Source organism: Pristis pectinata, chromosome 19 (genome assembly GCF_009764475.1).
Source record: "Pristis pectinata isolate sPriPec2 chromosome 19, sPriPec2.1.pri, whole genome shotgun sequence".
Taxonomy (NCBI): Eukaryota; Metazoa; Chordata; class Chondrichthyes; order Rhinopristiformes; family Pristidae; genus Pristis; species Pristis pectinata.
This window is the reverse complement of record NC_067423.1, coordinates 16,891,686-16,919,480: the sequence shown is the minus strand read 5'-3', so window position 1 is coordinate 16,919,480 and position 27,795 is coordinate 16,891,686. Positions and strand designations below refer to the sequence as shown.

The 27,795-nt window shown below is 41.5% G+C and overlaps 1 protein-coding gene across 5 annotated transcripts in view; it reads left to right on the top strand.

Annotated features, from left to right (window-relative positions):
- The window catches only part of shank3a (SH3 and multiple ankyrin repeat domains 3a), an 813,035-nt gene that overhangs the window by 365,191 nt on the left and 420,049 nt on the right, over positions 1 to 27,795 (top strand). For all 5 annotated transcript variants that reach the window (XM_052034272.1, XM_052034268.1, XM_052034267.1 and 2 more), the window contains one exon: positions 18,907 to 18,984. In XM_052034272.1, the coding sequence (XP_051890232.1) occupies positions 18,907 to 18,984 (78 nt within the window). The remainder of the gene's footprint in view (positions 1 to 18,906; positions 18,985 to 27,795) is intronic.

Here is a 27,795-nt window from a genome sequence, read left to right as displayed (position 1 = left end):
CACCACTTGTAACAGACTTCCAGTCAGAAAAGCACCCATCCATCACTATGATCTGCCTCCTATCAACAAGCCAATTTTGGATCCAGTTTGCCAACATGCCTCTGATCAACTCAGGAATGATTAATCTTAGATGTTTTCTTATGTAATGGAAGAGTTTAAGTTGGCATGGATGTGTTTCTAACTGTATAACTAAGACTCTATGATGTAGAAGCTTGAAGATCAAAAAAAAAGCTGCAGATGCTGGAAATCAGATATTGAAGAAGAAATGCTGGAAAGATACAATAGGGCAGGCAGCATCTTATGTCAGAAGAGAGCCACAAATAAACAAAAAAATAATAAAAAGGAAGATAGATTATGAGATTAATTGTCAAGTAATATTATAAAGCTTGTACGAGTAAATGATAGAGTCCTAGGGAGTATTGAGGAACAGAAGGACCTTGGTATACAAGTCCAAAGATACTTGAAGGTGGTAGTGCAGGTAGTTGACATAGTTAAGGCGGCATATGAGATACTTGCCTTCATTCGTCAGGGCATTGAATATAAGAGCAATGAGGTTATTCTCCAATTTTATAAAACTTCAGCTGGAGTACTGCATGCAGTTCTGGTCACCTCACTATCAGAATATGAGAGTGCTGGAGAGGATGCAGAGGAAATTCATAGAACATAGAACAGTGCAGCACAGTACGGGCCCTTTGGCCTACGATGTTGTGTTCACCCACATAAACCTACTCTACGGTCAATCTAACCCTTCCTTCCTACACAGCCCATACCCTCCATTTTTATTACATCCATGTGCCTATCTAAGAGTCTTTTAAATGTTCCTAATGTATCGGCCCCTACCACCACCCCTGGCAGTGCGTTCCAGGCACCCACCACTCTCTATGTAAAAAAAAACCTATCTCTGATATCTCCCCTGAATTTTCCTCCGCTCACCTTAAACGGATGTTCTCTGGTACATATTTGCCATTGCTGCCCTGGGAAATAGGTGCTGGCTGTCCACTCTGTCTATGCCTCTCATAATCTTATATATCTCTGTTAAGTCACCTCTCATCCTGCGTCACTTCAAAGAGAAAAGCCCTAACTTGCTCAATGTTTCCTCATAAGACACGTTCCCTAATCCAGGCAGCATCCTGGTTAATCTCCTCTACACCCTCTCCAAAGCTTCCACATCCTTCCTATAATGAGGCGACCAGAACTGAACACAGTACTCGAAGTGTAGTCTAACCAGAGTTTTATAGAGCTACAACATTACCTTGCGGCTCTTGAACTCAATTCTGCAACTAAAGAAGGCCAGCACACCATACACCATCCTAACCACCCTATCAACTTGCATGACAACTTTGAGGGATCTATGGACTTGGACCCCAAGATGCCTCTGTTCTTCCACACTGCTAAGAATCCTGCCATTAACCTTGTACTCTGCCCTCAAGTTCGATCTTCCAAAATGTATCACTTCACACTTTTCTGGATTGAAATCCACCTGCCCAACTCTGTATCCTGTCCACATCAGGTTGTAACCTACAACAACCTTCTTCACTATCCACAACACCTCCAACCTTCACGTCATCTGCAAACTTACTAACCCACCCCTCCACTTCCTCATCCAAGTCATTTATAAAAATCACAAAGAGCAGGGGTCCCAGAACAGATCCCTGCAGAACACCATTAGTCACTGACCTCCAGGCTAATACTCTCCATCTACTACCACTGTCGACCTTCTGTGGGCAAGCAAATTCTGAATCCATGCAGCCAAGCTTCCATGCCTCATGACTTTCTGGCTGAACTTACCATGGGGAACCTTGTCAAATGCCTTGCTAAAATCCAAATACACCACATCCACTGCTCTACCTTCATCAATTTGTTTTGTCACCTCCTTGAAAAACTCAATTAGGCTCATGAGGCACGACCTGCCCCTCACAAAGGCACACTGGCTATCCGTAATAAGACTAGGCTTCTCCAAATGCTCATAAATCCTAAGAATCCTCTCCAATTGTTTACCCACCACTGACACAAGACTCACTAATCTATAATTCCCAGGATTATCTCTATGCCCTTTCTTGAACAACAGAACAATATTTGCCATCCTCCAATCCTCTGGTACCACTCCTGTGGCCAGGGAGAATGCAAAGATCATCGTCAATGCCCCAGCAATCTCTTCCCTTGCTTTCCATAGTAACCTGGGGTATATCTCGTCTGGCCCCAGGGACTTATCTATCCTAGTGTTTTTCAGAAGCTCCAACACTACCTCTTTCTTAACCTTAACATGCTCCAGCACATTAGCCTGTTCTATGCTGACCTCACATTCATCAAATTCCCTCTCCCTGGTAAACACTGAAGCAAGGTATTCATTCAGGACGTCTTCTTCCTCCTCCGTCTCCAGGCACATGTTTCCCCCTTTATCCCTGAGCAGTCTTACCCTCACCCTAGTCATCCTCCTGTTCTTCACATATGTGTAGACACCTTGGTGTTTTCCTTAATCCTACTCACCAAGGCCTTCTCATGTCCCCTTCTAGCTCTCCTAAGTCCCTTCTTAAGCTCCTTCCTGGCTACCTTATAATTCTCAAGAGCCCTGCCTGATTTTTGTTTCCTAAACCTTAAGTATGCTTCCTTCTTCCTTTTGACTAAATGTTCCACCTGTCTTGTCAACCATGGTTCCTTCACCCTACCATCCTTTCCCTGTCTCAGTGGGACAAACCTATCCAGAACCCCATGCAAGTGATCCCTAAACAACTTTGACGTTCCTGCTGTGCATTTCCCTAAGAGCATCTGTTCCCAATTTATGCTCCCAAATTCTTGTCTAATTCCATCATAATTAGCCCTCCCCCAATTAAATACTGCCCCATATCATCTGCTAAAGGTCAGGGCATTGTGATCACTGTCTCCAAAATGCTTGCCCACTGAGAGGCCTGTTGCCTGACCAGGTTCATTGCCTAGTTACTAGATCCAGTGTGGCCTCTCCTCTAGTCAGCCTGTCCACATACTGTGTCAGGAATCCTTCCTGGACATACCTAACAAATTCTGCCCCATCTAAACCCTATGCACTAAGGAGCTGCCAATCAATATTAGGGAAGTTGAAGTCACCCATGACAACATCCCTGTTATTTTTTCACCTTTCCAAAATCTGCTTACTTATCTGCACCTCAGTGTCCCGGTGGCTATTTGGGGGCCTATAGAATATTCCCAGTAGAATGATTGCTCCCTTCCTGTTTCTGATTTCTACCCACACTGACTCTGTGGATGATCCCTCCACAATGTCCTCCCTTTCTGCAGCTGTGATACTATCCTGATTAGCAAAGCCACTCACCCTCCACCCCTTTCATCTCCCTCCCTATCTCTTTTGAAGTACCTCAACCCCGGAACCTCAAGCAGCCACTCCTGCCCTTGCGTCAGCCAAGTCTCTGTAATGTCCACAACATAGTAATTCCATTCATAGATTTAAGGAAAGGGGTAAAAGATGCTATAGGGAAAAATAGGCAAGGCATTTAAGGATACAGCATGCACTATCAGAAAGATGTGGGAGTGCTGGAGAGGATGCAGAGGAAATTCACCAGCATGTTGCCTGAGATGGAGGATTTCAGTTATGAGGAGACAATGAAGAGACCAGGTCAGTTTTCCTTGGAACAGCAGAGGTTAAAGGGGACATGACTGAGTTGTATAAAAATATGATATTGTAACTTGCAGCAAACTTTTCTCTGTATCAGAGGTAGATAAAACTAGAGGACATAGATTTACGGAAAGGAATAAGAGATTTAGAGGGGATCTGAAGGGAATTTTTCCACCTGGAGAGTGGTGAGTACCTGGAATGCATTGCTTGAAAGAGTGGTGGAGGCAGAGTCACTGACAGTATTTAAGATGCACTTGAGCACTTGAATCACCTAAACATAGAAGGCTATGGGCTGTGCTGGGAAACGGGATGCGTGCCGATGGGTGCCCATTGGTCAGCGTGGTATGATGGGCAAAATGGCCTGTTTCCATTCGATCTGACAAAACGACTCAATGTAAAACAGGACTATCTGTTTTTATTGCCGAATTTTGCATCTGCAGCTTTTAGATTTCAGTTACTGCTCCATTTATCCAGAACTGATGGAGGGTGACTGATCCTTCATAAACTTTATTTCTGTCTTCACGGATGCTGCCTGATCTGCTGAGCATTTCTAGCACTCTTTATTTTAGATTTCCAATATCTGGGGATTTTTGTGTTTCAACTGCATTTTTTCAAAGTTTAGAAAACATCCTTAAATCTTGCATTCTGTCCACCTGATGACTCTTTTCCTCTAACGGTGCTCAAAATAGTATCTGTTTGGGAGTCAGTCCTGGGCATGTAAATTATGAGGCTCACCTATTGGAGCCAGTTGGGTGTCTCAGAAGCATATGGGATCAGTGCTGCTGGTAGACCATAAGCTTTTAGTTGGGTTTGAGATCTTGATTTTCAAATCCTTTTTGCTAAGATGACTAAAGGCTGTGCCAGTGCATGGAAGGTGATAGTGAGTTTAATCACTGATGTCTTCCTTTGCTGGTGGATGATTTCCTGGAAAAGGGAAGTACTTTTTGTTATCCAGTGTCTCATCATACATCTATGTTTTTGAAGGCTGTGTTGGTACAATGGGGGTAGGTTGGTCGAGGACCTGTGTTTATAGATGTTGAGTGTAAGATTTACACTTTCATTTGCTTGAGTGAATGAGCTGATGATGAATTGAGAATGGCCTCTGAGCATGCATACACAAGCTTTGTCTGCATACTGCAGCTTGACTACTGAGGATGGATTGACCTTGGTTCTGGAGTGGAGGCAACGAAGGTTGAACATGATCCCATTTGTCCTTTAGATTTGTTCTACTCCAGGGGCAAGCCTGTTGGAGGTGAGACGCAGCACTACAGTGGGAAAGATTGAAAAATATGTCGGCTACTCACACAGCCTCGCTGGACACCAGTCTGTACTGAGATTGGATCGGTTATGGACCTGATGGTTAGGATCATATCTTGTATGCCATCATGAACCACATGAAAGGTAGAGATGAGTGTCATCAGGCAGCTCTTATGTACCTCCTGATTGACTGAGTCAGTAGTTTTACTGAAATCAACAAGGACGTGTTGTGGTTGCTACTGCTGCCTGCATTTCACTGGGAGTTTTTACGATGTGCTCCTGTTGCATGACCTTGATCATGCCAAGTGCTCTTCTTATGGGCCAGGTGTTCCGAGGAGTTGATGAGGATGTTACATTTTCTCAAAGAGATTTTGAGCACTTCTTGTAATCTTTTTATCTGTCTCTCTGGTAATTTCTTCCTTTGCAGAGGCCAGACTAGAATGTTTTCGGAGTCCAGTGTCAGGCATGGGAACAATATGATCTCCTAATGTAATCGACCGAGTGCAACAAGAGCTTTATTGCTGGGGATTTTGGCCTGGGCGAAGACACAATTGTTGCTTTGCTTAATCAGAATTTGGAGCATTTTTCAGAAACAGTGTTTGGTGGCATTTCTCTACTGCCTTGAGGTACCTGCTGAACGTAGTCTAGGTTTCAGAAATATATAGAAGGGCGGGGATTATTGCTTTCTGATAGAACATGAGTTTTGTGTCAGGTCTGAGGTCCTGATCTTAAAATACTCATTCCCTCAATTGACTATGAGGTGTGCTGGTGCCCTGAGGTCAATGGTGAATTTCATCACTGATATCTGCCTTTGCTGAGAGGTATCTCAAAAGATATGAGAAGTAGTCTGAGTAAGCTGTAGGAAACTTACTGTCAGAGTGTAATGTAGTGCAGCAGAGGCAGGTTGGTGGAGGACTTTTGACTGCCAGATGTTGAGTGTAAGGCCTTGTTATTCTCCAGGAGGAATATGGTTAAAGTTCAGCAGAAAAAAGCTTCAGTCATGAATTCACAATCTCATTGTCTACATCTGGGGAGATGAGGTTATACCAAGGAGCCTCAGAAATGCTGAAATTGTGACTATTTTCAAGAAAGGAGACAAGTGTTAAACAATAGAAAGACCCTTTTGCTGTCTGCCAGAGGGAGAGTCATCACCAAGATCCTTGTGATCCACCTCCTTCCCGTGGCCATGGAGCTGTCCTTGAATCATAATGTGAGTTCTGTCCATCTCGTTGATCAACAATGTGGCAAAGCAGGTCTAAATAGGTTTCTGTGGGATCCAGCCAAGGGATCTCATGTGAAGAACAGGGTCATATTCATTGTGCCTCAAGATGGACGGAATCCACATTGCTATTCAGGGACAGTTCTAAAGCCACTGGGAGGAGGTAGTTAAGAGGACCCTGGTGACGACTTTCCTTGCAACAGACAAAAAGGAGATCCTTCTATAATTAATGTAGTTGGACTTGTCTCCTTTCTTGAAGATGGTAATCAGGAAGGTACTGATCTGATGGCCATTAGCACAAGATAGAGGGAGAAAGTAAGGAAGTCTAGCTGAGGTTGTGTAGAATGTTGGTTGTAACTCATTTGGAGTACTCTGTGAAGCTTAGGACTCAGTATTAGGATATAAATATAACAAAATATATGTGGTATAGATTAACAAGATTCTTGTGATGAAGGGTTTGCCTTATGAAGAAAGGCCTCAGATCTTTGGAGTTTTGAAGAATGAGATACGATCTCATTGAAAATTACACAAGCTATTTCCTCTTGCTGGAATATCATGAGATGAAAACACAGTCTTGTGATTAGTGGTTGGCCATTTAAGACTGAGATTAGCAGAAATTTCTTGACAGAGAGTCATAAATCTTGGGAATTCCCTACCTCTGTAGCAGTGGAAACTCAATCATTGAAGGTTAAGGTTGATATGTTTTTCAATAGTATGGAAGTCAGCAACAATAGTTATCGAGTGGTAGAGACGGACAAAGTGCAGGATCAGCCATGATCTTATTGAATGGTGGGCTAAGTGTTCTTCTACCTTTATTACATTTGTTCTTGTCACATCCAAAGGGGTGATCGAATGAAGGGATTACTCAATCACATCTGATTCCTGGAGAAAATGATGCATAATCAGGCACACAGAGAATTGTCAATAGTCATCATGTGCCTGTGAAGCTGCTGCAAGCAAGTTTTTCATTGTATCTGTACCTGACTGTACTTGTGCACATGGCAAAAACTCAAACAGAAATACAAAGCATAATCAATAAGCTTCTGCATGGACAAAGGTCGATTGTCATCTAATTAAGGAGAGCCAACACGGATTTATGAAGGATATTTCCGTATTTGATGACAAACAATCTGCTGGAGCCACACATGGGGTTGGCAGCATCTGTGGGGAGAAGGGAATTGTCAAACTTTTGGGTCGAAACCCTGCATCAGGATTAAGGGTGGAAGTGGAAGGTGGCCAGCAGAAAGGGCAAAAGGGGAGTGGTGAGACAGGGGCCAGTAGGTGATTGGTGGATCAAGAAAATGTGAAGGATGATGGGCAGATGGAGCCAGGTAGGGGACGGGGGAGGAGTGGTGTTGGGTTTCGTAGTTGGATGATAAGTGGAGACAGACAAAAGAAAGGCAGATGGAACCAGGTGAAGGGAGGGGAGGTGAAGGTGGAGACTGCTAGGATGGTGATAAGCAGGAATATAAAGGCTATCAGTGCTGAATCTGACAAGGAAGGAAGGTGATAATGGGAACCATTAGGGGAGAGGTGAAGAGGAGATGGAACCAGGACCAGATGGTGGACCAAGGTGGCGGGGGGGGGGGGGGAGGGGAAATTCCAGTGGGTAAAATGTGTGGGTTGTACATGGGTATAAGCAGGAGGAGGAGGGGGACAAAAATGGGTCATGGAGGGCTGGAGGGTGGTATAGGAAAGGATAAAGGGAGGTGGATTGGAAAAAGAGAGAGAAGTTGGGAGGGGGATGGTAGGTAAAGGTTACCTGAAAATGGAGATTTCAGTGTTCTTACTATTGGATTGTGGACTACCCAGGCAGAATCTGAAGTGTTGTTCCTCTAGTTTTCACTGAGCCTCACCCTGGCAGTGTAGAAGGCTGAGGACAGACAAGTTAGTATGGAAATGGGAGGTGAATGACATGCATCCAGGAGCATGGGATGGTCATTGTGGACAGAGCGTAGATGCCCTGCAATTTGGTCGCCTTGTCTGCGTTTGGTCTCACTGATGTAGAGGAGACCACATTGAGAATGCAGTAGACGAGCTTGGAGGAGGTGCACGTGAATCTTTGCCTCACCTGGAAGGGCTGTTTCGGTCCCTGTTGTATCTCCATATTCGATGTACCTGATTAAATTTTTTGATGTAATACAGAAGGTTGATGAAGGGAATGCAGTGGATGTTATCTATTGTGTATTTTAAGAAAATGTTTGACAAAGAACCACTTAACAGGCTGGCTGGAGTATTTAGGGTCAGAGAGTCACAGCATTATACAGCATGGAAACAGCCTTTGGCCCAACCGATCCATGCAGACCAAATTGCATACCTGAGCCAGTCCCATTTGCCTGTATTTTGTCCATGTCCTTCTAAAGTTATCCTATCCATGTATTTGTCCAAATTCCTTTTACATGTTGTGATCCTACACGCCTTGACCACTCCCTCTGGCAGTTCATTCCAGATTACCAGCATTCTCTGTGTGAAGAAGTTGCCCTCAAGTCCCCTTTAAATCTTTTCCCTCTCACCTTAAATCTATGCCCTCTAGTTTTAGATATATCAATGAAATCCTACCCTGAGAAAAAAACTGTAACTATTCACCTTATCTAAGCTCCTCGTGATTTTATATACTTCAGTAAGATCACCCCTCAGCTTCCTACACTTCAGGGAGAAAAACACCAGCCTGTGCAGTCTCTTCTTATAACTCAAGCCCTCCAGTCCCAATACCATTCTCATGAATCTTTTCTGTTCCCTCTCTGGCTTAGTGACATCCTTCCTACAGCTTGGTGACCAGAACTGCACATAATACCTCAAGTGTAGTCTCACCATCTTCTTGTACAGTTTTAACATCCCAACTCTTGTACTTAATGCCCTGACTGATGAAGGCAAGTAAGCCAAATGCCTTCTTCACCACCCTGTCTATCGTTGTCACTACTTTCAGGGAACTATCTGCTTGTACCCCTGGTTCTCTCTGTTCTACAACTCTATCCAGGGCCCTGCCATTTACTGTGTAAGTCCTGCTTTGGTTTAACTTCGCAAAATGCAACACTTCGTACTTGTCTGAGTTAAATTCTATCTGCCGTTCCTTGGCCCTCTTCCCCTGTTCATCTAGACCCTGCTTTAAACTTAAAAACCTTTTTCACTGTCCACAACACCACCAATTTTGGTGTCATCCACAAAATTACTAACCATGCCAATGACATTCTCAACCAAATCATTAGTACGGTTCTGAAGGGTGTGCATAAACAGGGGGACCTGGGGGTGCATGTGCATGGATGTTTGTTGATGGCAGAACGAGTAGTTAAAAAGGCTTTTAGAATCTTGGGCTTCATAACTAGAAAAGTCGAGTAAAAAAACAGAGAGGTTTTGCTGAAACCTTTTAAAGATCTGGTTATAGGCAACATCTCAAGTATTGTATCCAGGTCTATTAACCACACTTTAGGAAAGATGTGAAGGTCCTAAGGAGGATGCAGAGGTGAATTGTCAGAATAGTTTAGGGATGAGGGATTTAACAGTAAAGTTATGTTTGTTCTTCATGGAGTCATGGAAGTTAAATGGAGATTTGATAAAAGGTGTACAGGATCATGACAAGTTTAGACAAGATGGACAAAACAACTGCTTGTATTGGCCGATGGTACAAGGAATAGAAGAAGTAGATTTAAGATTTTGGACAAGAGTGACAAATTGGATCCAGAATTGACGCCATTACAAGAAGCAGAGGGTAATGGTTAATGGGAGATGAGGGAAGTGTTTTTAATCCAGAATGTGCTAGTAAAATGGAACACATTATCTGAAAGGGTGATAGAGGTGGAAACCGTGACCATAACTAAAAAGCACTCTGATCTGTACTTTAAGATCAGTGGCCTGCATTGCTACAGGCCCAGGTAGGATTAGTTTTGACTGGTAAGGACACAGAGGTCTGGATATCCTTCCTCTGCGTAATAAATTTTCTATAATTCGATGAATAATCATAATCACTTGAAGTTGTCATTAACCACTCACAGAATGATCAGAAATGACTCATAATGATCAATATTCATTGATATTTGTAGATATTGGATGATATTCATTTATTGGTTAAATTCTTTGATGGTGTATGAAAGGCAAACTGTTGATGTCACATGCCATGCTGGGACTGCCAAGAGAAATATATTCTTAAAACCTGTCACAACCGCAGACTAATTAATGTATAATATTCAGGTTAATACTTCATTTCTTGTTAACATATTTGCATATTATCTTTCATTCAGGAGTTCCTCAGTGTAATGTCCTAGGGCCAACCATCTTTAACTGCTTCATCAATGACCTTCCTTCAATCGTTAGGTCAGAAGTAGGGATGTTCACTGATTGCACAATTTGCGGCTCCTGAGGTAATGTAGCAGCCCACGTCCAAATGTAGCAAGACCTGAAAATATCCAGGCCTGGGCTGATAGGTGGCAAGTAACATTCATACAAGTGCCAGGCAATGGCGATATCCAACAAAAGAAAATCCACCTATCATCCCCTGACATCCAATGGCATTATCATCACTGAATATCCCCACTATCAATATCCTGGGTGACTATAAACTGAAATGGAGTGGTCAAACATACAATATGGCTATAAGAGCAGGTCAGGAGCTAGGAATACTGTGGCGAGTAACTCACCTGCTAACTCCCCAGAGCCTGTCCACCATCTACAAGATTCAAGTCAGGAGTGTGACTGAATACTCTCCACTTGCCTGGATGACTGTAGTTTCAAGAATACTCAAGAAGCTCAACACCATACAGGACACAGCAGCCCGCTTGATAGGCACCCCATCCACATCCATTCACTCACTCCAGCACTGACGTGCAGTAGCAGCAGTTTGTACCATCTGCAGGATGCACTACAGCAGCTCACCAAAACTCCTTAGACAGCACATTCCAAAACAGTGACCTCTACCAGCTGGAAGGACAAGGACAGCAAAATCATGGAACCACCACTACTGGGAAGTTGCCCTCCAAGCCACATATCATCCTGGCTTGGAAATATATCACTTCTTGTTCCTTCAGATTGCTGGGTCAAAATCCAGGAACTCGCTCCCTAACAGCATCGTGAGTGGACCCACACCTCAAGGACTACAATAGTTCAAGAAGGCAACTCACCACCACATTCTCAAGGGCAACTAGGGATGGGTAATTAAATGCTGGCTCAGCCTGCGAACCCCACATCCCTTGAATAAATATATAAAATAAATGACATTTATTTCTGCTTATTTTTGATTTTTACTGATTAGCTGAATTGTCTCTCATAACTAGAATAGGTATGTCAAAATTCCTTCAAATCAATTCAGAACAATCTACCCCCTATACCAAGTGAAACCATTTAGCTAATGATACCTTCTTCTGAAAATATTGTACCTGCAATTATTGGCTTTGCTGTGATGTGGAGCCTGTGGTTTGATTTTGAATCGTTGAGTGAGCTTCTCTACAGGGTAAATCATTTTTTATCTACTTATGGTATTTCTCTGGTATTGTGACACTGACGGTCTTCTCCCTGTTTTAATCCAGTCCAGTCACTTGGAATAAAAATTTATTTTCTTACCACTGACTGGATAGTGGTGTGGGCCAGACACTTTTCATTTCTCAGATTCTAACTGCAGTAGCAATAATGAAGATCTTATCCCTCATTGAGTGGGTTAGGGATTATGCAGTAAAATGCTATGTTTGTTACTTTATTTCAAATTTAGTTGAGCCAAGACCAATGAACTTTTTGAAGGGTGACTGTTTAATGCACTGGTTTTGTACATGGTTTTGAAATTAATGAAGTTTTAGAGAAGGATGACAGGGTTACTTGAAAATCTCGTCTTTGCCTTTCTTAGATTCCACACTAATTACCCATTAAAGAGATAGTGCAGGAACTAAATGTGGAAGTTACGTACAACAGTTAAGGCCAGAGATCACAAGAAAGGAACGTGGCGTGATTACAGGGAGGTATCTTCACATCAGGTCTATTAATTGCTTCTATTGTGACTCTGCACTCTGCCAAGCTGTATGTTACCTTCGTTCCCTACCTGCAATCTGATCATTTTCATTCTCCAACTTTGAACACATGAAAACCTTTAATGAAAGACTTTTAAAAGCCCTCATTGTATTCTACATTTACAATGCACTTAGAAGCAACTGAGAAGCTGAAAGTCACATGGGCTTACTCCAGTGCATTTGTAGTGCAGTGCTTCCCACAGACATCATGTCTTGTGACAACCCTTGTGCCCTTAAATTTATGCCAAGTGTGGGTTGATTTCATGAAAAAAATGATTATATAACGTTGCCATGGTTTTCTTTTTCAGCAATGCTTGTATGAGTATAGACAGTCTGTGTTAGCAATGTAGTGTGACAGTATCTTATTTGGGGAAAAAGACTGATTGATTTGGAAGGCCTAGTATGTCAGGTATGACTTTCCTCCATTCTCTTTTCCTCTGTGTATGTGTTTTCTGTCAGTTGAGGCACATCAGTGCTTTTATCTTTATTTACATTCCAGGTTTGGTGACATACATCCAAATTATGCCATTAAGAGTAAAATCTCATTAAGTATTTAACTCTCATCAAAAATTGAACATTTAAGTAAATGTTTGCACCTTAAATTTTAAAAATGAAGCCATTGTAAATGATTGAAACTCCATAGACTGAGGCCTAAGTTATCGATTTCATACTTGTGAAATGTCTGTTTTATACGTTATAAGACAAAATCCAACCATAAAAAGTGTCCTTCTGCAAAGCTTTCTTTAAAGGAGATCACAGGATAGGACAGCAAAACAAGCTCTTCAGCATGTGTGTGTGTGATTTTGGGCCGAGGAAGAAGAATTCAGTTGTCTACAAAATCTTTTATCAAATGTGAAACACAATGGTGTTTTAGTTATCTACATACAATTCAAAAGTTTTCTTAAAACAATGGATAGTATCAAACCACTTAGAAATATAACTTTCATTTTGAGGGTTCATTTGAGCCTTCAGTTGAAGCCATTCATGTGCCATTTTGACCAGAGAAGTGTCAATATTTGTGCTTGTCATCTATTCAGAATGGTTGGTTAATGAGAAAACATATATCTGCAGTATAATAATTTTGGATTTTACAGAGTGCTGGGGCCTCTTGACATCCACTTTAGTAATGCAAAAATTTTATAAACACAGAACGTTTTTGTTTGAGAGACTGTGGACTCACTTTGAATGACATTTGAAGATTTATTTTAAAGACATTAGCTGGATAGCCAAAATAGGAGCAAGAATTGCCTAGAGCAAAAAATGCAGATGCTGGAAATCTGAAACAAAAACAGAAAATGTGAAGCATTCAATAGGTTGAACTGCATCAGTGGAAAGAGAAACAGAGTTAACATTTTGAGTGAACTAGAAAAGTGAGCAAACATGGATATTTCAAGTTGCAGAGAGGGAAAGATTGAGAGAACAGATGTCTGTGATTGAGTGCCGGCCAAGGGCGTCAAGGTAACAATTTAAAATGGCAGTTGGAGTCAGAAAAGAAAAATAAGAAATAAAACAGAAAGGTTTAGCCACATCTGTGGAGAGAGACAGAGCAAAAAAAAGTTGATTCCCTGAAATTATTAAATTCAATATTAAGTACCAAAGACTTAGGTGAACTCAGGCAGAAAATGGGGCACTGCTTCTTGAGCTTGCATTGAGTATCAATGGAGCAGTGTAAGAGGCCAGAGCGGGAATGGGACAGAGAATTAAAATGACAGTTGACTGGAAGCTCTGGATAGTCCTTGTTTGCAGAACAGAGATAGTTTACAAACTTGTCCCCAAATCTGAACTTGGTTTCTTCAGCATAGAGGAGACCACAATGTAAGCACCAAGTGCAAAACAGTAAATGCAAGAAGTCCAAGTGAACTTCTGCTTCTCCTGGCAGGATTGTTTGTCTCTGGATGGAGGAGAGAGAAGTTGCAAAAGAGCAGGTGTTGCATGGGAAAGAACTGTGAGGAGGGGACTGGTCGGTAGAAATGGAAGAATTAACTAAGGAGTCAGAGAGGAGCCTTTCACTCCAGAATGCTGGGAGAGGAAGGAAAGATGTGCCTGTGGTGGACTCCTTTTGGAGATGGTTGCAGTTATGGAGGGTGATCTCTTGCCTTTGAATAAGCACGAAAATTTGGGTGACATATGTTGGCTGAAGCAATGATGTCCCCATCTTAAAAATAAACATTGTAAGTGGCCACTATGGTTTTGGAAAATTAGCAAAGAATTAATGATCTGGTAGGAGAAGGAGAAATGAGTTTAATATTCTTAAATCTGTTTAATGCTCATCTTCCATCCAAAATCAAATCAATCGCTACTCTTTAATTCCCTCAATCCCAGAAATGTTTATGTTTACACCTGTGCCAAGATTAATTTTCAATGGGAAGACAAAGTTAAAATAAAGCTACCTTATTATGAAAAAAAAGGATCTTAATTCACAGAGTACCCAGTGCAGATTCACCAGGATGATATCAAGTATGGTATTTACTTAAACAGAGAGGAGATTCAAGAAAGGATTTTAAAATGGTAAAATTATCACTGGATTATTTGTAAAAGTCAACACACAGAATATATATTTGAACCAATGCAAGCTTTACTACAAGAATTAGTCAAATCTGACACCATTGCCATTTTTTGTAAAAAAAATAATTAGTTAGGATATGTCCTTCAGAAGAAGATACAGGGTTTTAGGGAGAAGCTCAACTGTTGCCAAATTTATACTATAAAAATGTGCACTTGCAAAGCTGGGCACATCTTGGCTACTTCATTGCACCCTGCAAGGGTTGGGCAACAATGTGGAGTCAGGCCAAAGAAGGATAATCACAAACCCTCCTACTCATTTGGCTGCTTAAATAAGCAAATTAGGATTCCTATTTGTAGGACCCTGGCTTATGCTTTACAGAATATACCCAACTAATGGGGCACACAGCAGTCATGGCGTATCATTCCCAGTAGTGGAGTGAGGTAAAATTATGGGTGACAAATAGGGTGCCAAGCAAGATTGTGGACACTTGAGCTTCTTGAATATTGGGGCTGCATTTCTCCAGGCAAGTGGAAAGTATCAAAGTCAAAGTCAAAATCCAGTTTATTGTCATATGCACAAGTACATGTATGCACAGGGGTAATGAAAAACTTACTTGCAGCAGCATCACAGTCACATAGCATCACATAAGCAGCATTCACAAGAAAAACATAAATTAAACATAAATTATGCACAATTTTTACAAGAAAAATAACACAATTAGAACAAAAAAGAACAAAGTCCATTTTAGTGCAAAATGATCAGAATGGTCATAGTGTTGCTGAACTGTTGTGGTGATTAGGATTTTGCCGGTTGGCTCAAGAACCAAATGGTTGAAGGGAAGTAGCTGTTCTTGAACCTGGTGGTGTGGGACTTGTCCTGCCTGATGGTAGCTGCGAAAAGATGGCATGGCCTGGATGGTGGGGATCTTTGATGATGGATATCGTCTTCTTGAGGCAGCACCTCCTGTAGATACTACCAATGGTGGGGAGGGACGTGCCCATGATGTATTGGGCAGAGTCCCCTACTCTCTGCAGTGTCTTATATTCCTGTGTATTTGAATTACCTTATCAGACCATGATGCAACTAGTCAGGATACTTTCAACAGTAAGAATCTGTAGAAGTTTGTTGGAGTGTTCGGTGACAAGTCGAATCACTTCAACCTCCTATGAAAGTAAAGATGCTGGCACATGTTCCTTAAGATTGTATCTATGTGCTGGGCCCAAGTTAGGTCACCCGATATGTTAATGCCCAGGAATTTAAAACTGCTGATTCTCTCCATTGCCAAATCCCCAATGTAGACTGGTGCATGTGTTCACCCTCCTTCTCCTTCCTGAAATCAGCAATCAGCTCTTTAGTTTTGCTGACGTTGAGCGACAGGTTGTTGTTGTGGCACCACTCAACCTGGTGTTCTATCTCGCTCTGGCAAGCTGACTCATTGCCACCTGTGATTTGTCCAACAACAGTAGTGTCGTCGGCTAATTTGAAGATGGCATTGGAGCTGTGCTTAGCCACACAGTCATGTGTGTATAGAGACTAGAGCAGGGGGCCAAGCACACAGCCTTGAGGTACGCCTGTGTTGATGGCAGCGAGGAGGAGATGTTGTTATCAATCCTCACTGACTGAGGTCTGCCAGTGAGGAAATCGAGTGTCCAATTGCAGAGGGAGGTGCAGAGGCCCAGGTCTTGAAGCTTGTTGATGAGTTTGGATGGGATGATTGTGTTGAACGCCGAGCTGTAGTCGATGAACAGCAGCCTGATGTTTGAGTTCCTTTTGTCCAGATAGTCCAGAGCAGAGTGAAGAGCCAGAGAAATCACATCTGCTGACTTGTTGTGGTGGTAGGCAAATTAGAGCAGATCCAGGTCATCTCTGAGGCAAGAGTTGATTCACACCATAACTAACCTCTGGAGGCACTTTGTTACGGTTGATGAAAACGCTACCGGACGGTAGTCATTGAGGCAGGTCACCACAGGCTTGTTGAGCACCGGTACAATAGATGCCTTTTTGAAGCAGGTGGGAACCTCAGACCACAAAAGCAAGAAGTTGAATACATCCGTAAATACTCCAGCCAGTCAGTCCGCACAGATCTTTAGTACTCGTCCAGGTACGCCATTTGGACCAGGCGCCTTTCCTGGATTCACCCTCTTGAAGGATGCCCGGCCTCAGGGACTGAAGTTACAGGGTCATCCGGAGATGTAGGGGCTTGTGTGGATGTGTCATAGTTCTCCCTGTCAAAGTGTACATAAAAGGCTTTGAGCTCATCTGGGAGTGATGGATCGTTGCCATTTGTGCTGCCTGATCTCACCTTGTAGGCAGTTATATTGTCAAACCCTGCCACAGCTGTCAAATGCCTATCTGTGATTCCAGTTTAGTCCAGAATTATCTCTTTGCACTCATAATGGCCTTCCAGAGGTCATACCTAGACTTCTTATATGATTCTGGGTCGCCAGCCCTAAATGCCACAGTTCTAGCCCTCAGCAGAATACAAAGCTCCTGGTTCATCCGGGCATCTGAGTGGGGAAGACTCAGAATGTTTTTGTGGGTACACACATGTCCATGCATGTCCTTATGAAGTCAGTGACGGCTGTGGCATATTCATGTGATTGTGTCACATTTCTGAAAGTGCTATGTCGGTTGCTATATTGGGGCAATAGGTGACTTGCTGCAAGATAACCTCTGGCCTGTTTTTTTACAGGCAAAGTACTGTTGTAGTTGATCTGGTTATATTTGTCACCTTCAACGTGCTGGTAGGGGACTCTGCAATAGTAATGCCATTGAATATCAAGGAGAGATGGTTGTCTGTTGTTGTATTTGTTCATTGCCTGACATTTGTGTGACACAAATGATCCTCGCCACTTTTCAGTTCATGCCTGAATGTTGTTCTGTCCTGAGATGTTTCATTTTCTGAGGAGTGGTGAATGGAATTGAATCCTCTGCAATCTTCACCCAGCATTCCTTTTCACCTCTTCCTGCAGAATAGATCGCTGATGAAGCAATGATTTTCATAAAGCTGGTTGGGTTTAAGAGACTGCTATGAGGAACTCATGGGGTACAGTGCTAGGCCTGAGATTATATGCCTTCAACATACATATCCATCTTTCTTTATGCTTGATATGATTCAGCTGGTAAGAATATGCAAGAATTTATTGTAAAGGGATAAATACAGACTCTAAGGACCTAATGTACATCAAGCCATTTCTAATGGCTTCTTATATTGTACATTTGATGCTGTCTTTTTGATATAGTCATCATGCTGTATATCATTATTTATAATGTACAAAATGTTGTAATTGTATTTATAATATTTGCTTAGTGTTTTATTTCTGTGTTTATAGTATCCCAAGTATATATGCTGTACCCCAGTATGTTTATAATACATGCTTATGTATTTATATGTCAAGTGATGTCTTATAAATGAAATGATATATGCATTTATAACATACCCACGTGCTGTTTTTCTCCATTCTTGATTTACCCCAGTGCCATCTCTCCCACTGTGTTTATAATGAACGTGTGGCTGTATCTTTGTTCATAATAGACACACTCTGTTTTGTTTCTGTACTTATAAACATTTCTATAGGATAATATACAGTATATGCAGTGTTTTATTCCACTTGTTACATTAAGCATGTAGTTCTGCATTTGTAATGTTTAGCATATGTACAATTAGGGGTTGAAATACTGAATTTTTACATCAATTCAGATATTAAGTTCCTATAATAAATTCCAACCAAATTGAGAAGGACTACACTTATATCAGAATAATCAAATTGGTCCATTCATGCCACATTTTTACTGGTCTATGTTTTATTCGTGCTCCCCACCCCTGAGTTATTTCATCACATTGCCAACCATTGTTACAAATCTATAAACACACATGATTGATCAGTAGGCTACGCACAATATCACAATATATGCTTTTGCAGTTGTTGTCTTGAAGTAAAATGCATGGTTGACATTAAAAAATACATATATTACCAATACAAATTTATTGGTTTAAAGAAATGAAAAAAAATACATTTTCCAGATATGGCTTTGGGGGTATTTTTCCGGTTAGCATCAGTAAAGACAGAAAAAATCTTAAAATTAATTATACACAATTTTGTTAGTCTGTATTTAGGATACTATTACATTTCTGTATTAAAATATACACAGTGGTATATCCCACTTTGTTTATTATATACATATGGAGTATATATGACTATATCTTCAATGAAGAGATGAGTAGAGTTCAGCATACGTAAATAGTGCTACTCTCATGCATTCATAATCTATGTATAGCTTTGTGAGACAAGTTCTTGAAGTGTGTAAAACTGTCCTGCTCCTTCACTTACAGGAAAGTTGTGCGAGGGTCCTTTTATTTCGAGGAGCAAACAAAGAAGTTAAGAATTACAACAGCCAGACGGCATTTCAGGTAGGGATGCATCAACTGTTCATAATTATTTCTGTGGCCCAGGATATTGATTTTCAGAGGTTTTTTAAGAAGTTTTTTTATTATATATTATATTATATTATATTTCATTACATAAGCACCGAAGAATTTTCTGTATAATACAGCTTAGGGTGATAATTACTGCAACACAGAATTCAATGTGCAGGAGTTTATAGTTTGTCAGAGTTTTGTTACATCAAAATAAGCTAGTGCAAAGTGTGATAATTCCTTGATTTAGGTATTTTCTGTTTAATGAAGAGTATTAAAAGTAATAATTAGGGCAGCTTGATAGTTTCTGTAACATGGTGGAGAGTAATACTGCAGCTCAAAATTCATTTATAATATCTTGTAGAAGAGTATTAATTAGTACAGCTCAATATTCTCTATAGTATGATTTGGGAATACAACTATATAATCAGTGTGTGGCACCCTGTAGAAATATAATAATTCTGACATCTCAGTTTTCTGTGTGTAATTCAGTTAGGAGAGTAATTATAATAGCAGCTTTATCCTCCTTGTAATATGGAAATTAATAACTGCTGTAGCTTCTAGAAACATTTTATTCATTTGTGGTATGTGGTGTCACTGTGACGGTCAGGGTTTATTGTTTATCCCTAATTGGTCTTGAAAACATATGGTTGAATTGTTGCCTTTAAGTTGCAAAAGTCATGGAGTGAAATGAGAGTGCCAATGGAATCAGCACTATATAGGGTCATTACAGAGAGAGATGTGTTACTGATGTTTTTCCCAGCCTAGAGCTTCCTCTGTGGTAACAAGCTCAAAGGTCATCACTGGCCATTAACCCTTGTAACATAAAGTAATCTCTGGGCCAGGAAGATCTGTGCAAGCAAACAAAGAGAGAGAGAGACAGCAGCTTCCACACATCAGCAGATGATGAGAGAGACTTTGGGATCTCAGGCTGTCTGCCAGTCCCCGGAACATCTCTGAGCCCCACATCTCAGTGATGTGTCTCCACAACATTCAACCCAGTCTTCCCCAAACGAGTCATAACTGAGAGCCTCTTCATGTGGGCGATTCATTGCTGGGAGAGCACCAGTGGAAGGCAGGTCCTACAGATTCCTGGCATAGTAATGCACAGTAGCGGAGAGGCAGGAGTCCATGCCAAGTTCACAGCCCAGCAGTGTGCAACAGAAGTGAATGTCTTTTAATGTACATTGATTACAAGGAGCACTATGACTAATTAGCACTGCGAGATGGCAACAAGTGGCTTCCAGGATTTTAACCTAGGGAGAAAAAAACGACAATACATTCCCAAATTAGGACGGTATTTGACTTGGAGGGGAGTATAGGTGATGTTCCTATGGACCTGGCATGGTTATCAATATGGGTGTTAGAGTGTATGAGTTATTTAGTGAAAGAGTGTTGGGAGGAGAGCCATTCATTTCGGAATACCCAGATTCTGACTTGCTCATTTAGCCACGCTTTTATGTGCCTCGTGATGTTGAATTTCCAGTTAATTCTGATTCCCAAAATGTTGATGGTAGAGACATTTTAATCACCACAGTAGTACAGTTTTCACTTTCTTTTGTTGGAAATTCTCAATGCTTGACTCGTGTTACTTGTTACTAATCAACTCAAGTCTGAAAATGATTCATTTCAAGTTGCATATGGACTTCATTATCTATGGATTTGTAAATCCAACTGAATACTCTACAGTCATTAATAAACATCTGTTCAAATCACATTATGACTGAGGGAAGTTCATTGCTGAAGCAGCTGAATATGGTTGGTTTTGCCCTAAAGAAATCTTACAACAAGGTACCGGGGCTAAGATGATTGGCCTATAACAGTTACAAAATCTTTCTTTATGTGACTCTGTGAAGAATTTTTCCTCCTGATTCCCAATGATTTCAGGTTTATGAGGGTTCATTAGAGCATTTTTGGTCAAATTCTGTTTTGATGTCAAAGTACTTATGCTCATTTTGTTTCAGTAATTCACATCTTTTGTTCATGTTCGGACAATGGTTGAAATGACGTCTGCAGTGGACTGGTCCTGGTGAGCTCTAACTTGGGCTTGGTGAGCAGTTATGGGTGAATGCTGCCATTGCAGTGTTGCTGATACCACAGGGTAGCCTGATAGTGGTGGTGTGTGGGACGAGATGGAGTGTGGGGCTGGTGGGAGCCAGATTTGACTTGTCCTTGGTTTTGTGGCCAGGTCATAACCCATTCAGTTTTCCCCTTTGTCAAGCTGTCGTCAATGTTGTAGCTGTACAAAAACACTGACTAGTTCTGGAGCTTACCTTCAGCACTACAACTGGGATGTCCTTGGTGCTCACTGATTTTGTTCTTCCAATAGTCAGCTATTTCATGATAACACATAGAACAAATTGATTTGACTGAAGACGAGCTTTCTGATGGTGGAGACCTGGGGAACAGGCCAAAATTGATCAATTGAAAGGCATTTCTGGGTGTGAATGCTTCACCCTTGTCTCTTCCTGTCACATGCCAGAGTATAGTGTCTTCCTGCAGCACCACGCAAAATGCTTGAGGAACTCAGCAGGTCAGGAAGCATCTGTGGAGGGAAATGGACAGTCAACGTTTTGTCTCAAGACCCTTCATCTGGACTTAAAGATAGAGGGGAGAAAGCCAGTATAAAAGGGTGGCGGGTAATTGGTTTACTATTGTCACATGTAGCAAGATACAGTGAAAAGCTTTGTTTAGCATACCATATCAAAACATCGAGGTAGTACAAAGGAAAAAGCAGAATGTAGTGTTATAGTTGCAGAGAACGTTCAGGGTGCAAGAGCTAGAGGCAGGAAGTGGATCTGGGGTCGGGGGTGGGGGGTAGTGATCGGTAGGTGGGTGAGGAGAGAATGGAAATAGCACCAGGAGCTGAGAAGTGATCGGTGGAAGTGCCAAAGGGCTGAAGATGCTGGAATCTGATAGGAGGTGAAGGTGGAGCGTGGAATCAAGGAATGGAGGTGGGGAGGGCAGATGGGAACAGTGAGGGAGGGGAACCAGTGGGAGGAGTGTGTGGGTGATGGGGAGATGGAGAGTGTGGAGGAGGGGAAATAAACAGGGTGATGGGGGTTAGGGTGAGTATAGGAAGAACTGGGTAGGTTAAGAGGAGAGAGAAAAGGGATGGGGTGGGGGGGGGGGGGATGCAGTTTACCAGAAGCTGGAGAATTTACTGCAGATTACCTAGGTGGAATATGAGGTGCTGTTCCTCTAGTTCACATTTAGCCACAACTTGGCAGGAGAGGAGGCTGAGGACAGATAAGTCGGTGTGGGGATGGGGAGCAGAATTAAAATAGCTAGTAACCGGGAGATCCAGATGGCCACAGTGTCCAGAGTACAGCTGCTCAGTGAAGCAGTCGTCCAGTTTGCGTGTGTTCTCACCGATGCAGAGGAGGCCACATCAGCAGCGCCGGAAGCAATAAATAAAGCCGGTGGATATGCATGTGAATGACTGCCTCACCTGAAATGGTTGTTTAGGGCCCTGGATGGTGGTGAGGGAGGAGGTGTAGGGACAGGTGTTACACCTCTTCCACAGAGGAGAATGCCTGGGGAGGGATGAGTGGGCTAGGGAGTCACGGAGAGAGAAATCCCTAAGGAAAGCAGAAAAGGGTGGGGAATGGAAGATGTGGCTGGCAGTGGGATCACTTTGTACCTGGCTGAAGTTGTGAAGAATGATATGCTAGATGCATAGGCTGGTGGGGTGGTAAGTGAGGACCAGGGGAACTCTATTCCGTTCGGTCTCCGGGGGGAGAGGTCGTGGGGGGATGGGGTTGTGGTCAGAGCAGAAGTGTGGGAAATAGAAGAGATGTGGGTGAGGGATCCATCAATAACAGTGGGGGGGAAACCCCTTTTCTGAAAAAGGAGGACATTTCGAATGTCCTGGAGTGGAAGGCCTCATCATGAGAACAGATGCGGCGGAGAATGAGGAACTGAGAAAAAGGAATAGTGAACTTACCAGTGACAGGGTGGGAGGAGATGTCAAGATAGCTGTGGGAGTCAGTGGGTTTGTAGTAGATGCTGGTGGATAATTTGTCTCCTGAGATGGAGACTGAGAGATCAAGAAAGGGGAGAGACATGTTGGAGATGGACCACGTGAATTTGAGGGTGGGGTGGAAGTTGGCAGCGAAGTTGATGAAATTGATGAGTTCCATGGGTGCAGGAAGCAGCAGCAGGGCAGTTGAGAAAGAGTTGGGGAATGGGGCCCAGGTAGGTTTGAAACATGGATTGCTCCATGTAGCCAATGAAAACCTATAGTATGTAAAACGCTGTACTATCTTCCTGTTGTTTAATTAACTACTAGCATTCATGATTAGTTATGAAAGGACTATCCAGTCCTTATTTGATCTATTCGAATGTGGAATCATTTAGCTGTGACTGTGGTATGCTGCTTTTGCTGTTTACCATGCATTTAGTCCTGTATAGTAACTTCTCTTTACAACTCCTCCAGACAGATCATCTGTGATTACCAAGCCGCACCAACCTCTCTGCCGACCACTACTATGTCGTTCAGTATCTCCTGGTGTCCACCCAATCAAAGATGTTTCATTTATTTTCTCCATGCATTCCTTTCCTTCTTTGTAATAGAAGCAGGAGTAGGCCACTCAGTTCCTCATGCCTACTCTGCCATTCAATAAGGTCACAGTTGATCTTTTACCTCTGCATCACTTTTCTGAGCAAAGCACCTATTCTTTGATTCCATTAATATCCATAACCAATTGATGTCTGCATTGAATATAATCATTGACTGAGCCTCCACAGCTCTCTAGGGTAAATAATTCCAAAGATTCACCACCCTCTTGGTGAAGAAATCTCTTCTCATCTCTGTTCTTAAATAAAAACCCTTTTAAGATCTAATTTTGTAATCAGCGTTGCATTTTCTCTGTTGAACCCCAAAAGGATTTTGTATGTTTCAATGAGACTGCCTTTCATCCTTCTAAACACTAAAGACTAGGGGTTCCATCTTTTAATTTCTCCTCATTGGAAACTCCTCTTGGTCCGAATCAATCTGGTACACCTATGTCGTATTCTCTTTACCGCAAGAATATTTTCCTTCAGTTGGCTGACCAGACCGGTACACAGTATTCCAGGTACCATCTCACCAGGGCCCTCAATAATTACAATAAGATGTAACAATGGAAAGAACAGTGTTATTGTGACATTGACCCCGTGAGGACCAGTTGAATCTTTGGAACGTTGTGGCATCCCTGGCATCTTGAGCAGTATTGTACCTGCATGATTTTGTATTTGTGGCTCATGTTCTTTCTTCTTGCTGTTGCCTGCATTATCAAATGAGGAGTGCTAAATGACTTACTCCTTTTGTACAAAAAGATCTCATTAACGTGACATGTTATGCGTGAGATATCAGACCACAACTGACCTTGAGATTTTCATGTTCAGTGTTGGAGAGTGATTGCAGATCTGTCAAAGCATTTGTGCAACTTCAGCACATAGGTAATCTGCTTGATGACTCATCTATTATGGAGTAACTGGAGTTGTAGTACTCCAGGTGCTTATTGGTGAAGTTCCTCGGAGTGTCATCTGCTGAAGTATCCCTTGTCAACTAGCAGCCATCGGTTTAGGTTTGTCTTGCATTTGAGGTAACACCTGACTAGTGTCTCCCTTCAAAGGATCCTTTGCTGTGCCACACTTTCTGAAACCATGTATTGAAATCCTTTGCTCTTTCTCCCCTAGTATCCTTACTCCACCATTTAATTTCACTTATCTCTAATAAATGAGTACATTTTAGGCCTAACTACGAGTTAGCTGTGAGATGAATGCCACATGAGCGCAAAGTCCACCTTTGCTCTTTGTTTCCATTTGTGAGGACCTGATCTTTGCCTAAATTTGGCTCTCAATTTCCTCAGATGCTTTAGATTTAAAAACTACGCTTCTGACTGGGCTCTATCGGATCACGTAGTTGACAAGTCTCAGATCAGCTAATCAGTCATTTAAGTTTTACAGTAACAATCTTGCTAGCAATCCATCCACCTTCATCATCATTTCCTCCTGAGCTTCTCATTGTCCATCTAGCTTCAGTTAGTCTGGTTCTTGGTTAGAAATTCACAATCCATTTATGCACTGCCTCTGAATTTTATGATGACTTTCAACTTCATGAATGAATCTGCGCACCTCTTACTCACCTGATTGTCCCTGACTCCCTTATTCCATGAAAAGATACCCTCAACTAGAAATTTCATATAGCATCTGGATTGTACAACTTCTATGCATTTCTTCAAACCTGGGCATCAATTTGTTAATGCACCAAGCTGATTTCTATGTCCACTCTTTTTCCCATTCATTACCCAGGATATTTCTATCCTCATCTTACTATGTTATGTCTTATTATGTCCAATCACCAAAATCCCTCCTACTCACCATTCTCCATCACCCTTGCTTGCCCATTTTAGATTGTATCACTTAATTCTTTCTCCCTCCAGACATCCAGCTATTTTTTTTCTTATCTCAATTTAAGTGTTTATTTTACTGTCCTTCTGTGTTAACTTGTATCATAACATCATTATTTCTTTGTGTTATAATGTTTTCTAGTCTCCCCTTCCCATTCTTATCTCCCTCATTTAAGTAGATTTATGGTTCCCCTCATTCCATTCACTTCTCAACCTCCAGGATCTTGGATCAACTTTGTCAGAAGTTGCATAGCTTCCAGCAGATTTTGAAGACCTCTGTCTTAACCAGGAAGCTAAGTCTGTCACTGTTCAGTTGGTCTTACCACAAACCCAAAAAAAATGACAGGACTTCCTGGCTAGTAAGCGTCAGAATGCCTGCTTGCCTTCTGACAGACTGAGAGGTTTTGCAATTATGAAGGCAAACAGTCTGTTATATAATATTTAACATCAACAATTAACTTATATTAAAATCATTGTTACTGTTGCCTCCATTTAGTGTCAGATTTTGAATCCTTATTATAAACTGTGGAATATTAGCACATACTTCTCACTAGATTGCACATTTGTACATGATTGTTCTCTTTAGTTTAATGCTGAACATTCTGCTACAAATTAACTGATACTTTGGATGCAGTTTTATATAGTAAAAGTATCTTCATAAACTTTCTAAGATGTTTCGTGTTTGGTTAACATCAGAACTGCAGTGAAGAAGAGCTTTATAGTTTTTTTTTAATAAAACACACAGTCTTTATCAATAGCTGGGCCTCTGAGCCAATTTTTATGGTGTGAAGTAGAACAGAAACAACAAAGAGCTGGGCACCAAACCAAAATCGTTGGAGCATGTTCCTGTTCAGAGGTGGATCTCAGTGTATTGGAGTGCCCACGTTTGTGCTGACTATCGTGTTGTTGGAGAAGGCTTGCATTTTGTCCTCAACAATGGATCGGAATCTTGTAATGCTGTCATGGTTGTCTTCAGGACTTCAAGTGAAACATTTTTATCTGCAATGTAATATGGTATTGGCTTTTTCATTTTCACATTATGTACACAATTAAAATAAAATGCTAGCTTTGTTCTCAGGAAATATGCTTTAGTTTTTGTTTACAAAGATTGTATATTCTTAGTTTGTTTTAACGGGGTGTTCATGATAGAGGTCGAGCAACTTAATTCAAATGCAACTACCTTGTTGCATTGATTCAACTATATGTCTTCAATGGAGAGTTGTTTCAGTTTGATAAATACTTAGATTTTTTTAATCAAATCATTTTTAAAGCATTTTTATTATCCTATCCAGTTTAAAGTTTGCTTGAAGGTTTTGACAACTATTAGTTAGGCCACATTACTTCCATGGGTAATGAAAATCTAGGAAGCAACAAATAAGGGTACATCTTAGTTCAGTGCAACAATCATAACTACTTTTTTCAGACTTGCAAAAGACAACTGCTGTGAAGCTCTATATTTCTATTAATGCTAACATTTATTTTGCTGCTAGCAGCTAGGAGACAATCTAGAGTTGTTTACTCTGCCATCTACCAAATAAGAAGAAGGATAGTCATCAGTATTATCAATTTATCTGTTCAGTTGCTAGTTATGCACAATGCTTATTTGACAGGAAATTCTACTGGATATATAAGGTCCATGAGAATGCCATGGAAGATTTTGACTAAAGGATTTATTCCTGCTTGGATTTAAGTTATAAAGATTCAACTTACCTGGGACGCTGCCAGAGAACCTTAGGTGTTTATCTGGCACTAGGCCATCTTCAGCTTCCATTAATACTGATTGCCCAATTTGCTCCCCTCCAAGCCATGTTCTCAGTTTTCAAATTATCTGTTCAAACCTGGTTCCACCTCCTCTGCCAATAAATGATGTACCAGTACTCCTTCCAGTCATCTACCTGGTCCCTCCTTAATCAGACCGCTCTCAATAATTTGCCCAACCCAAGCACTATCATCAAGTGCTCCACCTTCAACACCAATTCATCTTCTGCTTAACAACTGAATCCCACCCACCTGCACCACATGATTCTCTTCTTCCTCCAAAGTTCCCAGCACAATCATCTGTCACAACTACTCCAGCAATTCTTTCTTCAGTTCATTTCCTCTGCTATCTCCAAAACGGTGGGTGATCATGAAGAAGATTTTACCATGTAAGATGGCTTAAGCCTCTTACCTGATAGAATATGGGAGCTCCTCTTCAGTGAACTAAATTTGGCCTGTGAGCCATTGTTTATTCAGTATGTCATAGAAGTACTGGCCCACCAAGAGCATCAGCCCCAGTAGGTTTTACGTCCAAAGGCATCATTCAGTAATGGTTGAAGTTGAGGTGTAATTCAGAAGGTCTTAATAAAATGTACTAATTGGCTGTAAGGCACTTTGGGAATCATGAGCAAAAAACAATCTGCTGGGGGAT